General features: G+C 43.8%; 1 protein-coding gene across 1 annotated transcript in view; it reads right to left on the reverse strand.

The window, feature by feature from the left end:
* LOC126252315 (alanine and glycine-rich protein-like) overlaps nt 1-24,586 on the reverse strand; it is an 81,409-nt gene extending 56,823 nt beyond the window's left edge. The window contains exon 1 of the mRNA XM_049953200.1: nt 24,411-24,586. Coding sequence (XP_049809157.1) covers nt 24,411-24,586 — 176 coding nt within the window. The remainder of the gene's footprint in view (nt 1-24,410) is intronic.
* Nucleotides 24,587-25,775: the final 1,189 nt, after the last annotated feature.

A 25,775-nucleotide genomic window follows, 5' to 3' on the forward strand; every position in this document is an offset into this window, starting at 1 on the left:
GCTGAGAGCTCTAATGCGCTACTCCCTGGACTCGGGTAGGCGCGCCGGCCCCGGCTCAGTTCCGCCCGGCGACTTAACGACGGAGGCCGGTGTGCTGGCCAACCTAGATGTGGTTTTTAGGCGGTTTTCCACATCCCAAGAGGTGAAAACCGGGCTGGTCTTCATGACCCGCCTCAGTTACTCGGCTCGCAGCCATCTGAACACATTCGCACTATTGCACGGATTACACTAGACACAGACAGTTGGAGTACACTAATTCCTTCCCGGGGGGTACAGGATGGCGGCAGGAAGGGCATCCGGCCACCCCTTAAATTAACCTTGCCAAATCCGATTAACCACGCCGACCCTGCGTCATTGTGGGAAAAAGGCACAAGTTAAAGAAGGAAAGAAAGAAAGAAGAAGGTAAGAATGCAAAAACTCCCTTACAGTCTGTTTCTATGTGTTTGGATGATGGAATGATTGAAAAACTAGTTACATACACAACTATGTATATCACAAAATCACAAGAAACATTTTCACGAGAACGGGATTGTAAGCTGACAGACGTGGTTGAAATAAAGGCATTCATTGGATTGTTGTACATGGCTGGTTTGAAGAAAACAAATCATTTGAATGTGAAAGAAATGTGGACTTATGATGGTGAAGACTGTGATTTTTTTTTACAGCAACAGTGTCCATAAACCGTTTCCTATTTTTGTTATGAGTATTACGTTTTGATGTTATCAATACTTGGGAGGGAAGAACGCAAGTTGATAACCTAGCGCCTATCTGAGAAATATTTGAGGTCTTTGTTAGACAGTGTAACGACAATTACACACCCGGAGAGTACTGAACTATTGAAGAAATGTTGGACTCATTCAGGGGCCGATGTAAGTTTTTCGGGTATATATTTCAAATGAACCTGCTAGATACGGATTAAAAATCTACGCCCTCGTAGATGAGAAAACCTTTTACAAGTGTAATTTGGAGATACATGACGGAAAACAGCCACCAGGACCTTAGAATTTGGGCAACACAGCTGCTGGCGTAGTCAAGAGGGTTACTGCTCCTATATTAAACAGTGGTAGAAACATAACAATGGACATTTGTTTCACGTCCATTCCAGTATTCAAAGAATAGAAAAATGTCTACAGAACAACAGCAGTCGGCCTATTACGTAAAAATAAAAAAAAAATCCCTCCACGCCGGCCGCGGTGGTATCGTGGTTCTAGGCGCGCAGTCCGGAACCGTGCGACTGCTACGGTCGCAGGTTCGAATCCTGCCTCGGGAATGGATGTGTGTGATGTTCTTAGGTTAGTTAGGTTTAAGTAGTTCTAAGTTCTAGGGGACTGATGACCACAGCAGTTGAGTCCCATAGTGATCAGAGCCATTTTTTTTGAAATCCCTCCATTTTTCTTCTCAACAAAGAACAGACCGATGCCGAGTCCAGTTTTTGGCTTTGGTGAAAGCGATGTCACTGTATATTAAGTACCAAGAAAAAAACGAAGAAAATTGTACTTATGTTATCCTCCCTCGACAACGACGATTATTTCGATCAAGAGACATTATTGAAGCTAAACCTGAAATGGATACATTGTATAACAGTACCGAAGGAGGTGTGGACGTTGTTGGCCAAAAGAAAGAGGATTACTCTGTAGCAGGAATTTCTTCAAGGTGGCCAATGAGACTGTTCTTCACTATTTTGCATTTAACTGGGATCAAAGCGCATATTATATAGAAAGAAAACACACAAAATGTAATTGAAAGACTATATTCCTGAGAGATTATCCACAAAAAACGTCGCAGAACGTTTGTGAGAAAGTCTTGAGTACATAGGAAATAAATATCCAAATTATCCATTAGTTATAGTTGGAGACTTTAATCTGGCATCCATTGACCGGGAAAATTACACGTTTATCACAGGGGGCAGAAGCAAAGATTCGTGTGAAGTTATTCTAGGAGCGCTCGCAACATACAACCTTGAGCAATTAGTTAGAAAACCAACTCGGGATGGGAACACATTAGATATCTTGGCGACAAACAGACCTGATCTCTTTGAGGAAGTTAATCTAGAAGAAGGTATTAGCGACCATAATGTCGTTGTGGCTTCTATGTCAGTGGAAGTTGCAAAAGCCAAAGAAACGGCATAGAGTTTTCTTGTTTGGGAGAGCAAATAGAAGTGTCATTAATGAATATCTTCATAATCAGCTCCAAGCATTCACCTCGGGACACAAAGATAGTGAACACCTTTGGTCGGAATTTGAAGGTATTGTCCACCATGTGCTAGAGAAGTATGTGCCTAATAAAAATATAGGGGAGGGAAAGGATCCACCTCGGTACAACAAACATATTAGGAAGTTTCTGAGAAAGCAGAGAATTTAGCACAGTCGTTTTAAACGTAGTCACTGCCCTTTGACAAATAGAAATTATGTGAAATGAAAGCTGCTGTCAGAAGAACAATGAGACATTCTTTTAACGAATTTGAAAGCAATATTTTATCTGCAGATTCTAAAAATAACCCGAAGAAGTTTTGGTAGTACTTAAAATCAATGAAGGCTACAAATAATTCAATAACTTCTCTTGCTGACAGTACGGGTAATGTAACGGAAGATGATAAACAGAAGGCCGAAAATCTAAAAATAGCTTTCAAAAACTCGTTTACATTAGAGGACTGCAGCACCATTCCGTCTGTCAATTATAGAACAAACGCGAGGATAGCTGACATAGTGTTTAGTGTATCTGGGATTGTAAAACCGTTAAGCTCCTTAGACGCCCAGAAGGCATCTGACCCTGACGGTATTCCCGTAAGATTTTATGTTGACTATGCTACAAATATAGAACCATTCTTATCCGTCATCTATCAGAGATCATTGGAACGGCGGAAAGTTTCACGGGACTAGAAAAGGCGCAGGTCATAGCAATCTATAAAAAGGGTAGAAAAGCGGATCCACATAATTACCGGCCAACTTCACTGACATCGATTTGTTGTAGAATCATGGAACACATTTTGTGTTTAGACATAATGACCTTTCTGTACTCTGAGAAGCTCATCTGCAGAAACCAGCATGGTTTTAGGAAAAAGCGGTCATGCAAGACACAGCTGGTCCTCTTTGTGCATGATATACAACAGCCTTTAGAAACAGGCTCCCAGGTTGCTGCCATGTTTCTCGAGTTTCGAAAGGCGTTCGACTCAGTTCCGCACTGTCGCTTTCTCCAAAAAGTGCGCGCTTACGGTTTATCCTATGACATATGCAGTTGGATAGAAGGTTTTCTACCAGACAGGGAGCAGTATGTCGTCCTGAACGGGGTGACTTCAACAGAAACAAGCGTAACTTCAGGTGCGCACCAGGGCAGCGTAATAGGTCCGCTGCTTTTTACGATTTACATAAATGATCTGGTTGATGGTATTGACAGCGGCATTAGACTGTTTGCCGATGAAGCTGTAGTCTACAGGAAAGTAGTATCACACGAAAGCTATGAGCAAATCAATGACGATTTGCAGAAAATATGTGCGTGGTGTAATGAAATTCAAATGGTGCAAATGGCTCTGAGCACTATGGGACTTAACTTCTGACGTCATAAGTCCCCTAGAACTTAAACCTTACTAACCTAAGGACATCATACACATCCATGCCCGAGGCAGGATTGGAACCTGTGACCGTAGCGGTCGCTCGGTTCCAGACTGTAGCGCCTAGAACCGCTCGGCCACCCCGGCCTGCGTGGTGTAATGAATGGCATTTATCTCTCAATATCAGTAAGTGTAACCTAATGCGTATAACAAGGAGAAAATCCCCATTAATGTACGAGTACGAAATAAATGCCCAGCCTTTGGAGGCGGTAACATCCGCCAAGTATCTGGGTGTAACTATTCGAAATGATCTCAAATGGAATGATCAGATTACAGAAGTATCGGGCAAGGCAAACTCTGGATTGCGGTTTATTGGTAGAATCCTGAAGCGATGCAGTCCTTCAACAAAGGAAATAGCTTACAATACGTTAGTTCTTCCAGTCATAGAGAATTGTTCGTCTATATGGGACCCTTACCAGTTGGGTCTGATTTAAGAGATGGAGAAGGTCCAAAGAAGAGCGGCGAGATTCGTGACTGGTACATTTAGCCATCGCGAAAGCGTTACAAATCTCATAGAAAGTTTGAAGTGGGACACACTTGCAGATAGACGACGCGCTAAACAGAAGGGGCTGCTCACTAAATTCTGAAATCCGATCATCACCGAGGATGTAGAGCATATATTATTACCACCAACTTTCAAATCGCGCCATGATCACCATCCAAAGATAAGGGAAATTAGAGGTCGTACTGAGGCGTTCAGACAGTCGCGATCCGCGAGTGGAACAGAGGGGGGAAATATGATTTTGGCGCAAATTGTGCCCTCTGCCACACACCGCTTGGTGGCTAGCGGAGTATATATTTAGATGCAGATGTATAAGATGTGGCTCTAGAGATGGTGAAATCACATAATTCACGAAGAATAACACTGCAGAACATTTCATCGAATCTCAAGTTCCGAATGAAGCGGTTTGTACCTCTTCCTAACACGGAAACAAAGACAGGACCCAGTGGCGTTTGTGCGCTTTGTCCAAGAAGGAAGAATAGACGCTCAAAAAAACCATTTACTTTGTGTCACAAATCACTCTGCACTGAGCATGTGACATTCATGTGCAAGGCATGTGGCCGGCCGGAGTGGCCGAGCGGTTCTAGGCGCTACAGTGTGGAACCATGCGACCGCTACGGTCACAGGTTCGATTCCTGCCTCGGGCATGGATGTGTGTGATGTCCTTAGGTTAGTTAGGTTTAAGTTCTAGGGGACTGATGACCACAGCAGTTAAGTCCCATAGTGCTCAGAGCCATTTGAACCATTTATTTTGCAAGGCATGTTATGAAAGACACACTTCTCCAGATACTTTGGAAGACTGATTAATTAATATATAAGCAATTTTTTTTGTTTTCTATACATTTTATTCGTTATAAATGCCGTAAGTAAATAACCAAAGTTTAGAAGACTTTATTTATGCCTCAATAAATACCATGATTACGCAGATAAGTGCCTTTCATTAGATATAATAATTTTATATTTTAGTATTATATTTTCTTTTTCTAAAAAGTTTGATTAAAATAGCGTGAGAAAATTTTGCTCACTATGTAGCTGCACCATGTTGATGCAGTGTTTAACTTTTCACAGGTCTTGCTCGAATCTTTTAACATTTTGTTGGCACTTCTTCTGATTTCTGCCTGTAACACATCATCTGTGCATCGTACGCATGAAATATTCCTTCCCGTAACACAGACAACACTTTTTCCAGCTGAACATTTCTCATGAATTCCCTCTACGTACATACTAAAGACGAAAGGGCAAAGACAGCAGCCATATCTCGCTCCCCTTCCACTCATACTTTCCACTAACGTTTCCTTTGCAACCCACATTCTTACCTTTTTTGGGGGATTGGGTTGTTTGAGGGAAGAGACCAAACTGCGAGGTCATCGGTCTCATAGGAATAGGAAAGGACTGGGAAGGAAGTCGGCCGTGCCCTTTCAAAGGAACAATCCCAGCTTTTAAAAAATGGTTCAAATGGCTCTGAGCATTATGGGACTTAACATCTGAGGTCATCAGTCCCCTAGACGTAGAACTACTTAAACCTAACTAACCTAAGGACAGCACACACATCCATGCCCGAGGCAGGATTCGAACCTGCGACCGTAGCAGCAGCGCCCCTGTAACTGCTTGGCCACAGCGGACGGCTTCTCGGGATTGGACTGGAGCGATTTATGGAAATCACGGAAAACCTAAATCAGGATGGCCCGACGTGGGTTTGAACCGTCGTCCTCCAGAGTGCGAGTCCAGTGTGCTAACCACTGCGCCACCTCGCTCGGTTACCTTTTCTCGTAAATGCAGATTTCGTGTCAATATCTAATCCTTCCAATCACTTCCTTTGTTCTTCGAACTACTCATCAACTTGCTCCATTTTTGTCTGGCGATAGCCTTTCGCAAGTGAACAAATACAGCGCAGATTTCTCTCCGTCTCTGAGAACATCTCCTTCCTGTACTTCTTCGTAGTGCAGTTGCATCTCTTGTCCCTTTATCATTTCTGAATCCAAACGGTTGCTGTGTAATCTGCTAGTCAACTTTTCACATAAGCTTCCGTTCAACACTCGCAGTAACATTTGGCTTCTCGAGAAATTAAACTAGTAGTCCCATGTTCTTCACACATTGTGCCGATTGGACTTACAAATTCGCTTGGACAATCACAGTTAAACTGACTCTGTCGTTATTTAAACAGATGAAAACTGTTGTTTTTAAAGAAACATATTCTAAGAACAAAGACCAAAGAAAATTTTATTCCCCTCATTGGCTTAAAGTACACGTTCCCTTACTGTTTTTATCTCTCCTGCTGTAGGCTTTCGAAGACTTAAATTGCCTCCTTAACACACTACACGTCTCTCATTAGTCTGAAAATAAAAAAAAGAAGAACTAGTCTAAACTTCGGCACGATCTGCTAAACTCAGCATTAGTATTAAGACAACTCATAGTTTTATATTACATGTAATTTTAAGTGCATAAATTGTATATCGAAAGAATTTTCTTGAAAGAGATGAGTTTAGAGTCTGGTCCATTTCGTACACGTTGTAATATAACAATATCTAACGTAAGAATCAGCAGGTCACCAGTGATATAAAAAGAAACCATTGTTTCAGGAATTAAGTTCTGTTGTGCATCTCTGGGTATTAATTTCAAGTTGACATCTTTACAAAATTGTATTCCTAACACTGAATCCAAGGAAAGTAAATGGTGACTGTTGCGAATGTGATCTAACTATTAGTTTAATAAGTTAAGGATGTGGAACACTACACGAATGATTTACAGAAGAATGGAAAAAAATATTAGCACAATCCGACATTAGAGAAGAGCAGTTTCTGTTCCAGAGATATGTAGGAACACACAATTCAATACAAACCATACGACTTAACTACAAGGTAACTAAAAGAAAGGCAAACCTACGTTTGTTAAACCTGTAGATTTAGAAGAAAAGCATTTTACAATGTGGACTAGATAATACTTTTCAAACTTCTAAAAGTAGCAAGGATAAAATATAAGGAGCGAAAGGTTAATTCCTTTTACAGAAACCACACTGCAGTTGTAAGTCTACAAAAGTATGGAAACGAAATAGTAGTGTGAAACGAGTCAGGTAGAACTGTAACTTGTCACAGATATTATTCATTCTGAACACTGAGCAAGAAGAAAAGAAATGAAGAAGAATTTTGAAAGGGAAGTAAAGTTAAAGGAAATGAAATAAAAGCTTTGATGTCTGCCGATGGTACTGTAGTTCTATCAGAGACGGGAAACAACCTAGGAGAGCGCTTGAACAGAATTAATAATGTCTCGAAGAGAGGTCATAAGGTAATCAAGAAAATAAGATCAACAAAACTAACGGCTAAATTTCGTCAGACTATTCTGAGGGAAATAAACAGGGAAATGAGACACTAAAAGTAATAGATTAATTTTCCTGTCCCGGCAGCAAAATAAGTGATGGTTGCCGAAGTAGAAAGAAGTATGCAAAATGAAGGCTAGGTACAGAATAGAAACGCATGAGTAATTTGGTAGCAGCCAGTGTTAGTTTAAGTTGTAGGAAGTCTTTTCCGAAGGTATTCATCTGAAATGTAGCACCGTACAAAAGTTAAACATGAACGATAAACAGTACAGAGAATGGGAGAGCAGTAGTTCTTAACATGGTTAGATGTAAACTACTAATGAGAGGATACTGAGGAGATGTCATCTGAATGCAAATTGATGTCACAAATTGACTAAAGAAGGGATCTGTTGATAAGACACATCCTATGTCATCAACGAATTATCAATTTTGTAATGGAAGGAAATTGGAGGAGAATGAAAACTGAGGAGGAAGAACAAAGGATGAATGTAATAAGCAGGCTGAAATGGATGTAGGTCATTCAGAGATGAAGAGGCATCCACAGCATAGACCAGCATGGAGAGCTGCATCAAGCCAGTCTTCGGATTCAAGACGACCGTAACAAAGTTAAGAAATAAGAACCTGTAGGGCTCTTCTCTTTGGTCTTCTGTAGCTCGTAAATCATCGAAAACGAAGTTCATGCATTTCCGCATATCGTGTTTTGCTCGCTTACGTAATTTTCTTTCCACGTTGGCGTTCTAACACCAATTGTGTCCACTTATTAGCATCGTTAATATAGATGCAGTATGTTAGTAGGTGACCACTGGCCGATACAGTTATGCGCAGGAATGGTTAATTTCAGTAGTATTCGTACGGGTATCGGTGCTGTTCGCAAATGTGTAGCAGGCTGCCTACGGATTCATTGCTAAGGAGCATTACCTCTTGAACTTTGTATTATGTTTGTACAGGGCACGGCTATTTTTTTAGTGTACAGATGTTAGTCTACGAAAAGTGAGTAAATCGAAATATAGTTGAAGAGGCACCTTGTTAAAATCAAGATACGTCCATCCCTTATGTAAGTCCTCTAAAAATTTACCTTATGGGAAAGATATATCATGATCCTTTTTTTTAGCGATGTTCCAATGCTTCGCTCTTCCTTACGCAGCTGATACAATTTAAAGTTTGCAACTACCTTCTATATTACAAATATTGAATTAACAAGTTCCTTAAATGTAAATGGTTATAAAGTTGTATTGGGGTATTGTAAATAATATACAGAAAATACTGATGATAACAAAAATGGGAGCATTCTAGAAATTTAGAATCAGTGTTGAAATATAGCAGAATACAGATTGCATAAAAAAGGCATGAAGGAAAGAGAAATCTTAGATATCGAGGTTCGTACGAAAGATATTATTGATTAAGTGGACTGACAAACGTACAAAAAGGGATGTTACCCATACGTTCACTTGGGAGAATAGTATTATAGAAAGAGAGGAAATTCTTTTCTGTACCCACCAGGGTAGCCGACAGCACTAACGCACTGCTTCATGGACTCGGGTAGGCACACCGGCCCCAGATCGAATCTGACCAGCGGACTAACGACGAGAGCTGGATGTGGTTTTTAGGCGGTTTTCCACATCCCGCTAGGTGTATACTGGGCTGGTCCCCACATTCCGCCTCAGTTACACGACTCTCAGACATTTGAAGCACGTTCGCACTATTCCATGGGTTACAATAGACACCTTGTGTAAAGCGGGGGAGGGGTGGGGGGTACGGGGTGGCGACAGGAAGGGCATCCAGCCACCCCTTAAAATAAACTCGCCAAATCCGGTTAACCATCACAGCAAACTCTGCAAGTTGGGATAAATGCCTGGAAAGAGAGAGAGAGAGAGAGAGAGAGAGAGAGAGAGAGAGAGGGAGAGAGAGAGAGAGAAAATGCTTTTCTGTACATCTTTGTTAAAATGGGTGAACAAAATGTTGGTTTCAATTGATCAGGAACGTTTTACGAAATAAATGCTTAATAAAAGGAGAAACAACATATGAAAAACGGTTTGTTATAAACGTGCAGCTGATATGGATTCTAAGGCAGTCAAGGGAAAGAAAACAAAATTGACAAAGAAAAGGAAAATGAAACACAGTGAAAGCAGTACTATAAGAAATAATAATGGCACGAAATCCTCAGAAATCAGCGTTCAGAAATTAATCCTTCTTTCATCACCATATCCCAGTTTGGTCTAGGCGTTCTTGCCTGTTATATTTTCAAGTAGGTTGCGGCTGATCTTTCCACCAATTCTTAGGTCACCCTAAATTTCTTGTTATTTAAATGTGTATTAGTGTAGGTATTCAATCGCCTGACGTCTTGAATGTGTTACTGCTATTTATTTCTGTAATTCTGAATTTTCTGAGGTACCTGTATGCTTTGAACGCCAAGGGCACTTCTAATTTCACTATTCCTTATCCGATCGATGATATACAGAAAATACTGATGATAACAAAAATGGGAGCATTCTAGAAATTTAGAATCAGTGTTGAAATATAGCAGAATACAGATTGCATAAAAAAGGCATGAAGGAAAGAGAAATCTTAGATATCGAGGTTCGTACGAAAGATATTATTGATTAAGTGGACTGACAAACGTACAAAAAGGGATGTTACCCATTTCATCTGCTTCAATTCTCTTCCGTCGACTGGCGATTAGAGTCTGTTTGACCCATATATTTGGACTGGTACTGCCATCACATAAGATTTTTGTGCTGTATCTAGAAAGTTCTTGAGGAGACGGAAACTTATAGTACTTAAAAACTGTGGAAATTTTTGCTGTTACGTTTTGATCATTGCATGTAATATATGAAACTTTTTCTCTTAAATTCTTCCTACCTCAGAATACCATTAACTTTGTTTTATCTTTAGCTATTGTCATATTAAATCATTTGTAAAAGAGTGAAACGACTAAATATGCTGTCAGTATTTTACCTTCCGAATCCATTAACATTATTTAATCACCTACAAGTAGGAGTGTGTTTATAGGTTGATATTAAGTTTATAATGGTGCACTACTTTATGCTACCATAATATCAAAAATGTAACTGATAAAGTCACCCTTACCTAAGTCTCTGAGAGGTGTTCCTCACAAACGAACTTCTTTTACTACTTTGATTTTGTTATGTGTATATAAACTTCGAATTGCGCATATTGGATGCTGAAGTACACCATTCCTTTCTATACTTTCCCTTAATTTAACTCTTTTAAGTTAATTAACAGCTTCGTCATAGCCGATATTCAAAGTTCATGAGGGATGACTGTGTTCCCAGCATTTTCAGTAATTTTGTAGACTGTAAAACGCTCTCCAGTCAAAATATTTGCGTTCGGAACACATTGATTTCTACTGCAAAAAACGTTACTGAAAGTATCTTTAATCTTTTTGTTATTAGTTTGGATTGTATTTCATCCAGAGTTTAAAAGACTAATACCATGGTAACTGTTTCACATCCTGCCGCTTCTTAAAAAACAAAAAAAAAACTTATAAATATTGTAGTGCTCCAATCTTCTGTTGTGTTGCTGAAATTCCAGCAACAATTTACAAAAATTTAGTAGCTGTAAGAGGGGTGACTCTGAATCATATTTAAATAATTCCACATCGATGTTATCTTTCCCCAGAGATTTTCTATTCATAAGTGTCTTGAAAACAGTCTTTAGTTCTTGCATTGATATAAGATCAACATGCTCGTCCATAACTGCAGCTTTCAGTTCCTTCATCACCTGTTCAAATCTTGTCTCTTTCATCTCTCTTAAGTTTTTCAGCATCCGATAGATTCCACTTCATTGTCCATGTGTATCAGCTACAATTACCTTAAAAAAAATTTTATATCTTATGATTAGCTATGTGGTGTAACACAATGGAGAACGTAGTAATCACCATAACAAAAAGAAAGCAAAAATTTACATTAAAATGTTGAATATTTCTCCGTTATATTGCGGTGCTTTCTACCTCTGTGCCTTACTCGTAGTCAGAACATTAGTACTTTGTGTCTGCATTCGCAAGAGAATGACGATCAAATTATTGTACATGTCAGCTGTATTGACAACACTACATACTTTCTAAGAAGTAGCGACATGGTTTCGTACGTCTGTGTGTGGTGGGCGGAATATGGAAGCGGCACTTACGTGCATTTATGTCCGTTGTGTAACGGCACAGCCTTCGCACGTATGTTACATGAATCGATGAACAGTAGTCGTGGTTCAACGATGTATCCCAGTCTAAAATTTGAAAATTGACTTTGAACATCCACGTAGTATCAAATTGTGTCACCCATTCTGAATAATTGCACAAATTCTGTGTGTCTTCAGTGATGCATGATGAGATAACGTTGCACCTGATTTAAGCAAATGAAAAGAAGCGTGAACCGTGCAGTTTTGCATGGTCTTCTGGCCGGCGGCGGGGCAAGCCTCACCGCACGGCGGTTAGTCCCCTCCAGTTTGCTGAGTGGCACGTCCGCGCGCTGCGACATAATTCACTCGAACTATTAGCAAGCGCGGGAGTCGCGGCGTGGCGGCGCGCACAGTGGCGGCCGCTCTCTCGGCCGTCCGTGCTTACCCGCGACAATGTCTGGGCCTGGCCAGCTCCCGCCTGACATCCTGGAGTCCATCCGCGAGAAAAACGGGTTTTCCCTGAGTGGCAGATCACGCGAAACCCCGTCACCAAGCGGCTGCTCAACCGCCTGCGCCGTGAGATCGCGGCGGTCGTTGGCCGCCTCAGAAATCGGGACTGGGCTGGCAAGATAGCCACGCTCAGGATCGGCGATGGAAGCGCCTGTGCCATGACCAAGAGTTTTCTACGGAAGGGCGCGCACATCCCACGGCTACAGGTTGGCCGAGACGTCGCTGCAGAGCCGGACATCAAGGCCAACGTGCTCGCAGACACCTTTGCCGGTGGACGCCGCTGTCGACGACAACACGATCGGGGAGGTGAACGAGCGCCTTCCGCGGTACCTGAATCAACAGGTTGAGGACGACGTCACCGTAGCCACCACGGAGGAAGAAGTTCAACGCCACCTCACATTCATACTGCCCATGAAGGCGTGGGGATGTGACAAGAGGGACAACGCACTGCTGAAGAAGCTGCCCACGCCGAGGTTGTCGCCATCCCGAAGGCCGGAGAAGACCCCAGGCTGGCGCACAACTATCGTCCAATAAGCCTTCTGCCTTCCCTCTCGAAGACCTTCGAGAGGATATACGCCAAACGGCAGCAGCGTCACGTCAGTGAAGAAGGTCTACTTCTTGACGAGCAGTGTGGCTTTCGCAGCGGTCATTCGACGCAGCTTTAACTTCAGCGACTGGTGGAGCATGCGATGGGGACCCTGGAGCGTTGCGAGTAACTTGCGATGGTACTCCTTGACGCCTCCAAGACCTTTGATATCGTGTGGCACGATGGCCTTCTGAGTAAGCTGCTTTTGTTGCTCCTCTTAGGCGACTTGTCCCGACTTTGCTCGACTGATGCTGGTACTGGGTGTACCCGTGTCGTCCGCAGCTCGTGGTCGTGCGGTAGCGTTCTCGCTTCCCACGCCCGGGTTCCCGGGTTCGATTCCCGGCGGGGTCAGAGATTTTCTCTGCCTCGTGATGACTGGGTGTTGTGTGATGTCCTTAGGTTAGTTAGATTTAAGTAGTTCTAAAATCTAGGGGACTAATGACCATAGCTGTTAAGTCCCATAGTGCGCAGAGCCATTTGTACCCGTGTCGCACGCCAACTTTCTTCAGTCGTACCTGTGCGGGCGAACGTTCCATGTGCGTGCTGACGGTGTGTCAACGGCGCGCCAAATCCGAGCTGGTGTACCGCAGGGGTCCGTACTTGGGCCCCTGCTGTACTCTCTCTGTACGCCGACCTACCGAAGACGACGCCGATGGTACATCTGGCGCTCTACGCTGATGATACCTCGCTCTACACGTGCAGCATGAGCCCGCAGCTGATGCGACGCCGCCTGCAACTCGCCTGCAACGAGCTTGGAGCGTGGGCCACAAAATGGCGGCTCAGGTTCATTGATGGGAAAAGCCAGGCGGTGGTGTTCACGGGCCGCCGAATTTCTGATGCGTTGCCGCAAGTGCGGATCATAGGAGGCCCCATCCCGTGGTCGCGCACTGGAAGTTACCTCGGCGTCACGATAGACACAGCGCCTGACCTTGGAACCGCAATCTGGGAGTTGAGAGGCCGAGCACTCGGAAGGATGCACTTGTTGTATTCCCTTCTCAACCCCACGACGACGCTGCCCGCCACTGCGGCCTCTCGCTCTGTCTAAAACTTATCAGGCAGGTGCTAGAGTACGCGGCCGTGGTGTGGGGAAACGCGGCACCCAGCCACCTCCAGACTCTGCAACAAGTGCCGAACAAAGCCCTCTGGCTGGGTCTCCAATCTGCCAAGGGACTACGACACTCGACTGCTACACGACATCGCGGAAATCCCGTTGCTGAAGCCCTGCTTCCGCGCTCGCGACGAAATTCTACGAGTCCGTGAGGACCTCACGAAACCCGCCGGTCAGTGGACTGAGCAACCAACTCCAATGGCGCCCAGCAACCAGATGGCCCGACCTGCTGCTGGAATAACCGCCAGGCAGCAAGAGAAGAAAAAAGCACAACGGTGATAACGAGAAGACGAACGCAACAATACATCCACTGAGATCTTCGACGCAGGAACAGCAGGCCCTACTTAACCTGCTCCAATCGTGCACGGAATGCAAGCGAGTCACGACGCACGCACGCACGCACGCACGCACGCACGCGCTGGCGGCTGTTCTCTGTCGCTGCGCTACGCTCTGCGTGCCGTCCCGCTCTCGCTGTGTGTACGCGCGTCGTCGAAATGGCAGATCCGGCGGCTACGAACGAAACTGCTGCGGCACCCGCCGCCATCGGCACTACGAAGGAGGCCAAGTCTGCGTCCTCTGCGAAGAAGCCGCGCCCAAAGTTTGCCCCCCCCTCGCACCTCTGAGAGGATCGCGGCGGCTCGTCGCTGCAGGCGATCAAGAAGTACTTGCCGCGCACTACAAGCTGGACGCGAAGAAACTGGCGCCGTTATCAAGAAGTACCACAAGTCGGCCGTCGTGTCTGGCGAACTGGAGCAGACCAAGGGCAAGGGTGCGTCCGGCTCTTTCAAACTTGCCGGTGCCGGCGGCGGAACGGCCAAGGGCGGCAAGGCTCGTGCCGAGGTGCCAACGAGAACCGCGCCGCTACGGCCAGTAAGGAGAAGAAGGGCGCCCGTGTGGTCGGCGCAAAGAAGGCTGGTGGCGGAAAGCCATGAAGACCAGTATCGTTTGTTAGGCGAATGTGTTCAACAGATTAGTAATCAGAGTTGAAACGTCCCCTTTCAATAATAGTACACTACTGTGCTTAAACTGACGCACAATATTTTTAGCGCAACGCAATCTGACTTTAAATAATCTCTACAAGAGAATGGCCCTGACTAACATTAACCTGTACTTTTCACAAATCACTTACCTCACAAAAATCTTGGTTACTCCCACTACTGCAATAAAGCGAGCGCCACTACTGCCAGCTAAATAAAAGATTCAAACTATGGAAGGCACTAACTACTGATAGGCATAGTTAGCAAATGAAAGATATTAATAGAGAACAACCAGTGTATTTACCTCAATAGTCATAATATATATAGCAGTTCATGACAAATTTCAAAACTCCGCCATCTCTCTCCCCACATCCACCACTGCTGGCGGGTCACCTCCAACTGCGCAACGCTACGCGCTGTTCACAGCCAGCTGCCTAACACTACAATGGCGAATATTACAACAATGAAAAGCAGCCACAGACTGCACACAGCACAGCCAGTAATTTTCATACAGAGGTGGCGTTACCAATAAAAAAACCTAAACAGCCTACTTACAGAGTCTCAGTCGTGGAAGGAAGATAAAAGAGCGCATATAGTTTTTTTTAATTTGTTTGTCAACAGTGTATTCTTCTGTTGTAATGAAATTCATTAATGAACTGCTGTTGTTGTTATTGTGGTCTTCAGTCCTGATACTGGTTTGATGCAGCTCTCCACGCTACTCTATCCTGTGCAAGCTTCTTCATCTCCCAGTACCGACTGCAGCCTACATCCTTCTGAATCGGCTTAGTGTATCCGTCTCTTGGTCTCCCTCTACGATTTTTACCCTCCACGCTGCCCTCCAATAGTAAATCGGTGATCCCTCGATGTCTTAGAACATGTCCTACCAACCGATCCCTTCTTCTAGTCAAGTTGTGCCACAAGCTCCTCTTCTCCCCAATTCTATTTAATACCTCCTCAGTAGTTATGTGATCTACCCGTCTAATCTTCAGCATTCTTCTGTAGCACCACATTTCGAAAGCTTCTATTCTCTTCTTGTCTAAACTATTCATCGTCCACGTTTTACTTCCATACATGGCTGCACTCCATACAAATACTTTCAGAACCGACTTCCTCACATTTAAATCTATACTCGATGATAACAAATTTTTCTTCTTCAGAAACGCTTTCCTTGCCATTGCCAGTCTACATTTTATGTCCCCTCTACTTCGACTATCATCAGTTATTTCGCTCCCGAAATAGAAAATCTCCGTTACTACTTTAAGTGTCTCATTTCGTAATCTAATTCCCTCAGCATCACCCGACTTCATTCGACTACATTCCATTATCTTCGTTTTGCTTTTGTTGATGTTCATCTTATATCCTCCTTTCAAGTCACTGTCCATTCCGTTCAACTGCTCTTTCAAGTCCATTGATGTCTCTCACAGAATTACAATGGCATCGGCGAACCTCAAAGATTTTAATTCTTCTCTGTGGATTTTAATACCGACTCCGAACTTTTCTTTTGTTTCCTTTATTGCTTGCTCAACAGACAGATTGAATAACATCGGGGATAAGCTACAACCCTGTCTCACTCGCTTCCCAACCACTTTTCCCTCTCATGTCCTTCGACTCTTATAACTGCCATCTGGTTTCTCTACAAATTGTAAATAGCCTTTCGCTCCTGTTTTTACCCCTGCCACCTTCTGAATTTGAAAGAGAGTATTCCAGTCGACATTGTCAAAAGCTTTCTCTAAGTCCACAAATGCTAGAAACGTACGTTTGCCTTTTCTTAATATAGTTTCTAAAATAAGTTGTAGGGTCAGTATTGACTCACGTGTTCCAATATTTCTACGGAATCCAAACTGATTTTCCCCGAGGTCGGCTCCTACTAGTTTTTTGATTCGTTTATAAAGAATTCGCGTTAGTATTTTGCAGCTGTGACTTATTAAACTGATAGTTCGGTAATTTTCCCATCTGTCACCACCTGTTTTCTTTGGGATTGGCATTATTATTTCTTGAAGTCTGAGGGTGTTTCGCTTGTCTCATACATCTTGCTCACCTGATGGTAGAGTTTTGTCAGGATTGGTTGTCCCAAGGCTGTCAGTATTTCTAATGGAATGTTGTGTACTCCAGGGGCATTCTTTCGACTCAGGTCTTTCAGTGCTCTGTCAGACTCTTCACGCAATATCATATTTCTCATTTCACCTTCATCTACATCCTCTTCCATTACCATAATAGTGTCCTTACGTACATCGCTCTTGAGTAGACCCTCTATATACTCCTTCCACCTTTCTGCTTTCCCTTCTTTGTTTAGAACTGGGTTTCCATCAAAGCTCTTGATATTCATGCAAGTGGTTCTCCTTTCTCCAAAGGTCTCTTTAATTTTTCTGTAGGCAGTATCTATCTAACCCCTAGTGAGATAAACCTCTACATCCTTACATTTGTCCTCTAGCCATCCCTGCTTAGCCATTTTGCACTTCCTGTCGATATCATTTTTGAGACGTTTGTATTCCTTTTGGCCTACTTCATTTACTGCATTTTTATATTTTCTCCTTTCATCAATTAAATTCAATATTTCTTCTTACCCAAGGGTTTCTACCAGCCCTCGTCTTTTTTACCTATTTGATCCTCTGCTGCCTTCACCATTTCAGCCCTCAAAGCTACCCATTCTTCTTCTACTGTATGTCTTTCCCCCCATTTCTGTCAATTATTCCCTTATGCTCTCCCTGAAACTCTGTACAACCTCTCGTTCGTTCAGTTTATCCAGGTCCCATCTCAAATTCCCACCTTTTCGCAGTTTCTTCAGTTTTAATCAACAGTACATAATCAATAGATTGTGGTCAGAGTCCACATGTGCTCCTGGAAATGTCTTACAATTTAAAACCTGGTTCCTAAATCTCTGTCTTGCCATTGTACAATCTATCCGATACCTTTTAGTATCTCCAGGGTTCTTCCGTGTATACAACCATCTTTCATGATTCTTGAACCAAGTGTTAGCTATGATTAAGTTATGCTCTGCGCAAAATTCAACCAGGCGGCTTCCTCTTTCATTTATTACCCCCAATCCATATTCACCTACTATGTTTCCTGCTCTCCCTTTTCCTACTCTTGAATTCCAGTCACCCATGACTATAAAATTTTCCTCTCCCTTCACTACCTGAATAATTTCTTTTATGTCATCATACATTTAATCAATTTCTTCGTCATCTGCAGAGCTAGTTCGCATATAAACTTTCACTACTGTAGTAGGCGTGGGCTTCGTGTTTATCTTGGCCACAATAATGCGTTGATTATGCTGTTTGTAGTAGGTTAGACGAACTTCTATTTTTTTAATTAATTATTAAACCTACTCCTGCATTACAACTATTTGATTTTGTATTATAACCCTGCATTCACCTGACCAGAAGTCTTGTTCCTCCTGCCGCCGAACGTCACTCTTTCCAACTTTATCTAACTTTAACCTATCCATTTCCCTTTTTAAATTTTCTAACCTGCCTGCCCGATTAAGGGATCTGACATTCCACGCTCCGATCCATAGAACTCCAGTTTTCCTTATCCTGATAACGTCCTCTTGAGTAGTCCCCGCCCGGAGATCCGAATGGGGGACTATTTTACCTCCGGAATATTATACCCAAGAGGACGCCATCATCATTTAATCATACAATAAAGCTGCATGCCCTCGGGAAAAATTACGGCTGTTGTTTCCCCTTGCTTTCAGCCGTTCGCAGTATCAGAACAGCAAGGCCATTTTGGTTAATGTTACTAGGCCAGATCTGTCAATCATCCAGACTGTTGCCCCTGCAACTACTGAAAAGGCTGATGGCCCTCTTCAGGAACCACACGTTTGTCTGGCCTCTCAACAGATACCCCTCCGTTGTGGTTGCACCTACGGTACGGCTATCTGTATCGTTGAGGCATGCAAGCCTTCCCATCAGTGGCAAAGTCCATGGTTCATGGCGGCGTTAATGAACAAGGGAATGTATGTGCATAACTACCAGTTTTGAGGGAGAATTGAGTGACATTTGTCATACAGGAATAAAAGTGATAGTTTTGGTGTCTTAAGCCAAGTCATATAAACACAGTTTGCCAAATGAATCCTCTGCTTTATCTCCTCATTCAACCGCTCAAGTTGTACACACTTGTAAAAAAAATTAACCGTCTTGTGCATGGCTCACCATAGCTCACTTCCGAATCAAAGTACTTACGCTTCCTTCGGAAAACAATCGTATGCAACGAACTTTCTTATTTACCACCATCCGTGGTGACACTATAATTTACCGGGCAACATCAAAATAACCAAAAACTATGATAAGTTTACGACGCGTGGTGTTCCTTGAAAAATAGAACAAATTATTTCGTGGCAAAGTAATAGAGTTTTCAGGTTCTAAATTGTCATGAAATCGCTAGGCTCGTCAATAGATGATGTCTTCAGACAGAAAACCAATAACAGAATTACCACGCTTGGGACCACTATTGACGAGCCTAGCGATTTGAAGAAATACTTCTCTTTGCCGTATGTAGGGCCGATAACCTACAGATTGCAACGTCTCCTTAAAAATAAATATGGCTGCAACATAGTTTTCTCTACCAACAGCTCTCTCAGATATAATCTTATCCATAATTTAAAACCAAGACGGTCGCCTCAGCAAAACTCAGGCGTTTATAATATCACCTGTGACACTTGCTCAGCTTATTATGTGGGACAGACTGGACGAGCTTTTTCGATTAGATATAAAGAGCATCTATTAGGGAAAAAAGGTACGAACGTACATAATTCGTCATTCGTTGACCACCTTCTTATCACAGTACAGAAACCTAAATATGTTCATGATATTAGTATCTTACATACGGAAAAGAAAGGCTTCAGACTTGATATTCTTGAACAATTGGAAATTTTCAAACATTTTTCCCGTAACGACCATTTAATCCTCAATGAGCAATTACAATTACGTGATAAAAATTTCTTTGATGGTGTAAAGCCCTTGCTTAAAATCAATTAACGCGGAATATTGCTATTATGCTTCCCGTAGTGTAGCCTTAAATATTGTTCTCTCTCTCCCTGTTTTACAGTATAATATTTTGCTCAACTTTCGGTCTGTTACATACTATATGACATAATGTAATCAGCACATTACGTGCACTCCTGTTCCAACGCTTCTGACAGCTGTTGTCACTGTAAATTACAAGCATTCAATAATAGATGGCGCGATACAAGGTGCAGACTTGCTAACCTCGACGGCGCGCGCTCCTGTCAGTCTGATGCTGCTTACAGCGCCGGCCGCAGACGCGACGCTTAGCGGCGCGTCTTAATCAGGTTGTGCATTCCTAGGAAAATTTTATAATGTACAAATATATTTTTATCTTTAACGTGAGCACTGTCGCTCTAAACCATTTCATAACTATTTACTCTATCTAAGTATGTTTTGTTTGTCTACTGTACCGTAGAAGGTAGCTATGATGTAATTTTATTACATATGTTTAATTTAATAATTTTTATATTATTACAAAACTGTGTTATAGGTAATGTAAAATTTTTCTACTTCTGATGAAGGCTGCCTTAGAGCAATTGAAACATAGGTAAAGTTGAAAAATTTTTTACCTGTGCGACCAAAGAGCTGTATTTTCAAGTAATATTATAAATGAGAGAACTTTTTATTCCCAGAACTAACTGCACGGAAAACCATTGAATTACACTGCTGTGCAAGAGTTAAGAACGACAGCAACTTTCACCAGCTGATTGACAGCCACGAAACGTAGTTCGATGAAACGTGTATCATACCGTACACAAGAGTGCTGAGCTCCAGTGCTGTTGGCGAATGAAAAAAAATACGCGATGAGACGAAGAGAAATGACGCTTTTATTGAAAGAAAATAATTATACTGTAGTTCCCGCCATTTGTGATGGGCCCCTGGACAGTACAGAAAGCGAGACATAAGTCTTAATGGATTGTATGATCATCACAGACGCACTGCATTTTTGAAATGCGCTCCGATACTAAGCAGAAATGTTTCTAAGGAGTTCTTGTGGTAGGGCATTTAATTCCCCCAGCAGCGTCTCTAACTGCTGGATGGTCGATGGTGCGTGTGGACATCCTGCAGTAAGCCTCCCCAACACATTCCACAGGGTGGTCGGTGCGATTTAAGTCGGGAGAATGGCCAGATCAGTACATTCGCCGAATAACCTCCCGTTCCACGACAATTGCTCGGCTCAAATCGGTCGCCCATGCCCATCCATAAAAATGAGGTCAGGGCTGAAAAGACGCACATTGAGAAGGAGTTCTGTGTAACAATAATGTTGACCTAAGAACAGGCCGCATTCAAAGACCTGGAGGGCCGTACACCCTTGCAAAATGGGAAGGACTACTGTTAGTGTAGTGTGTTCAACGATTTGGAGATCAGTACGCCCAACGCAACGTTACGCCTCAAAATCCAATAACACCTGCACCATCAAAACGAACACGTTCGAAAATGTTCCTGAGTTCAATACATGTTAGCACCTCTCGCCACATCAGAGTACGTCCACCATTGTCGAACATGATTTGGTGGCCCAGATGTTATGATATAGAGAACCTTAATACAGCATGGGCATACTGACGTCCAAATCTTTAAACACGGTACGTTCCTCAGTTAAAATTACTGTGACACTGTAAGCCTTATCCATGTGCGTCTTTTCACTGGAGTATTTGGTTTTGATTTTGTAAAGTGTCAGGCAAATCCAACACCTTCCATGAAAACCCTGACATGATAAGCAAATCCAGAAGTATGTCACATATCTCGGAATAAATCGTGACATTAAATCAACCAAAGTAATACGAGTAACGAGTGAGCAAATGGAATACCACAAGAATGCCGAAATGCATGTTATACCTTCCCACCGTGGGACAGACGCAGTTCCGAGGGGAGAAACGAGAACAGAAGCCGAGAGCAGAACCGTGTTAAGCTAGAAGGCCCTACGATAAGGGACAGACACCCACGTCGCCAGCTAACCGCCAGGACCACCCCCCAGCCCATGTTAAAAGATAGAGCCCTCCAGAAGAACAGTATAGAGCTTACGATAACACTAAAAGGGCCACACCAGCTGCAAGTTTTAGCGTGAGACTTTTTCGCGTCCCTGTTACGTTGCAAACTTTAAAAACATTGCCCCACCACGAAAAGTATAACGTTTCTCATTGGATGGGCAGAATTTTTGTGGGCGGAGCTTAAGGTTAACATTGAGACTCTGATTGGTCAGATGAAAACTCAGCCAGATAGTTTTTTTTTAAACCAACTTCGGTAAATTATAGTAAGGAGAAGTTAGGAGAGAGTTGCTCCCGAGACGGCGAGCTGTATGGAGCTTCACCACCCGCCGCCCCCTGACACTGCCTAACCAACGACAAGTTAATGAACGCACGCGATGCCGCATAACAGCGCATAAAGCTTCACTCAGAACTGCTGAAGTCTCGTCTGTTACACCCCCTTTTTGCGTAATACTAGTGTCGATCGTCATTTAAAGCTCATGGTATTCACATTTGCTACGTAAGTTAAAATCTGAAACGCGATGATTTTTCTGTTATATAATTATTGAGAAGCCACATCAGTCACTGTAATTTACGACAAGTTAGATAAGTAATTAAAGATAATTGGGGGTCACTGTAAACAATTTTGATAGTTTTCTCTTTTGTGAATCTTAATTTAAACCTAGATTATAGATGTGATATGGCATAGGTCATCCTTCGGTCCATTGTAGAACTTGGAAACCCTCTCAAGGAATATTCGTTCACATTTTTGTTGAACGCAGTTGGTTTTTATCATCCTGTATTAAAATATTTCCTTTTATCAATAGTGCAATTTATAAACAATGTTTTGTGAGTAGAATAAATTTCCAATGGTAAACTTAACTGCTTTTTGACGTTATTTTACCAGCTAACTAAAAAGAGGGATACCTTGAACCCTTTCCACTAAATTTACTTAGTATTAAGATTCTTTTACAGGGAGTGCAGTGGAGCTGACGCTGAAATCATTAAGTATTTGGTTATATCATCGCTAGTCTTACTGCATGGAGGGTAAAAATCGTAGAGGGAGACCAGGAGATGAATACACTAAGCAGATTCAGAAGGATGTAGGTTGCGGTAGGTACTGGGAGATGAAGAGGCTTGCACAGGATAGAGTAGCATGGAGAGCTGCATCAAACCAGTCTCAGGACTGAAGACCACAACAACAAGAAGTCTCACTGAACTTTTCTGAATCCTACATGTCATGTGTGGTCTGGCGTCTCCTTACCAGCATCAGGTCCCAGGTTCAAACTAGTCAATTCCCTAAAAAACACGCTCAGAGCGTCGTTGAGAGAAAGTGGTAGGGAGACACGACTTAGAACAAACAGACACCACGCAGAATGTTAGAATTTCATTTTTGCGCGACCCCATGCAGTACCGCTGGTGGAGGATGTTCGGCGAATGGACTGACCTGCCCGTTCCCTCGACTTAAATCCCATCGAGCACGTGAGAGATGCGTTGGGGGACGTACTGCAGCACGTCCATGTGCAACGACGACCTTGCAGCAGTTGTCAAAAGCGTTGGAGGGGGACTGGAAGGCACTGCCGCAAGAACTCCTTACCAAGCTTTTCGCTAGCATGGAAGTACGATGCATACCGTTCTATGCTGTCCGTGGTGATCACAGACACTATGAAGAAACAGTACCGCTTTTTGTACTGTTCAGATGAGCCTTATGAATTGGGGGTGGTTTGAGAACAATTGTCATCTTTGAATAAACATGTCACTTTTATTCGTCCCATAGCGCATTTCTTTCAGTTCCCTTCTATACTCTACCATACTGCATTGTTATTTGTTATGTATGATCCAAGTTTCGTCCAGCTATGTCACCTAGCAGTGACACATCAAGCCAAAGTTACCTTCGTCCTTAAGTTTTGCGCAGTTGGTTAGTATATTGTTAGAGTATTCCTAGTACTAAGTGGTGCACCTCTGGTCTATAGGTGCCGGCATTTAGCCGTGACACGGCTCGGAGGCGGGGCACGCTGAGCAGTGCTGCGCAGGTGTTTGTTTACTCGCTGCGCGAAGTACTGTGTTCATTGTGATTTAGAGCTCTCACTAAATATGGCTTTCTCTTACCGCCAGGCGACGGTGAAACTCAAGTTCAACGTTTCTTACGCGTCCAAAGACTTATAAAATCGAACGGTTTCTCAGAGACGACATGCATGTCGATCCCCACGAGCTGATAGGCATACACCTGTGTCTAACTTCCAGTATAGTCTATCTCAAGACGAAGATCGAAGAGTCATGTGACAACCTAGTCTGACGTTCCACCAACGGCTACCGCTTTCGCCGCTCTGATGGTAACGTAAGCGCGGTAACCGTGGACAACGCGGGTATGGGTCTGCGCACGGTGCGCATATTCTAACTGCCGTACGAAGTCCCCGCAGCGTTCGTTACTGACACGGAAGAGAAGTGGAACACCTTTGAAACCTATCGCATGCTCAATGGCGTCAGACATGTACGCATCGAACTCCGCAGAGACGTGTTGTCTTACGTGTTCATGCTAGGTTGCCGAGACATCACTAATTTTATGACGGACAACGGCGGACATGTGCCGGCTGTGGACAGGAGGGCCACGTCCGATCAAGTTGGCTCCAGCGCTGCCTTGTACAGGTGCCACGTGCGGAACCAGTACAGATAGCTGTGCCAACTGCATTACCGCTTACTTACGTAGAAGCGGTGCGGCCGGTGTGCACTGATGACGCGCCCGTGCTGCAGTCCAAAGCGCCTGCGAACTCGGCCGCTGACGGCGCCGTGACTGCGGCGCCGCACGACGAGACACCCTTCAAAGACACAACGCCCGCAACCACCACCACCAGCACCTCGTCGTCTATCGGAGGCGTCATTCCGGACGCTGACCGCATGGCCCAAGGTACTGATCCCAGCTCTTCAACGGGAGCGGACACACGGACGCGGAAACAACGGTCGCCGAAGCGTCATAAGAAACGCCGCCTCTCGACAGAGGTAGACCAACAGGACGGAGACAGGGAGCAAACTGCCGACGCCGTCTCTGACGCACCGCTGCCAACGGAATCTATCAGCACCGCGCCAAGGCAGGCATCCAATACAACGGACAGGACGGTGGCCCCGCCCAGCCCAGACGTTCCCAAGCCCCTCAGGACAAAGACCAGGCGATGAAGCACAACGCCCATGACGACGCGCCGTCATAGATCCCTTCCCAGCTCGGTGACTCGGATACTGAAATGGAGGCAGAAGACGCACAAGACACCCTTGACACTCTTTCGCAGACGGGGCCGGAACCCCACATGGGTAGAGCCTAACAACAACAGAAGGGCCGCATTAAAGGTACCTGCCGCAAAGGATAGGTAGCCAACTGGCCCCATTATCATCCAGAGGCCGCCATTAGCATCTACTCTCTCCGCATTTAGATGCCCCAATCGTACCGTGTGGTCATCAGAACGAACATGTTCTATGATATGCTCTGGGCGGCGGACCTGAATACCACCCACCTTCAAAAAGTCTATCCACAGCTGTAATTGAACATTTATGGATGCATAGCCTACGACATCCCATCAAGCGACGGTGCCGGCGGAATAACCATCCCATTACGCGACGGCATCCAGGCATCGGAAGTTACGTATCTTCCATCTGCACGAGGTGTTGCCGTCACGGTGGGATCAGTCCACGTTATCAATGCTTACGCGCCCTCCGGGTCATCTCAAAGCAGAGAAAGGGTCACCTTTTATTCTGATGAAATTGCTCCACTAATGATTGGGAATACGGAACACTACATCATAGGCCGCGATTTTAATAGCGTCCTGGATCCAGCAGACCAAACACCGCAGTATTTTACATTTCCGGCACTATGGGCTCTCGGGACAGATCTGGCGCTACACGACACGTGGCGTCTCCTTCATGGGGACTGCCGTGGCTATACATATTTCACCGACCACTCTGGCAGCCACCTCGACCGGATATATGTCTCACTGGACCGGAGATTTACTATAAAATTCTTTTCTTAAAGAATTTACTTTATTTACTAACGATTAATCAAGAGCATTAACGCATTTAATA

This window comes from Schistocerca nitens, chromosome 4 (genome assembly GCF_023898315.1).
Source record: "Schistocerca nitens isolate TAMUIC-IGC-003100 chromosome 4, iqSchNite1.1, whole genome shotgun sequence".
Classification (NCBI taxonomy): Eukaryota; Metazoa; Arthropoda; class Insecta; order Orthoptera; family Acrididae; genus Schistocerca; species Schistocerca nitens.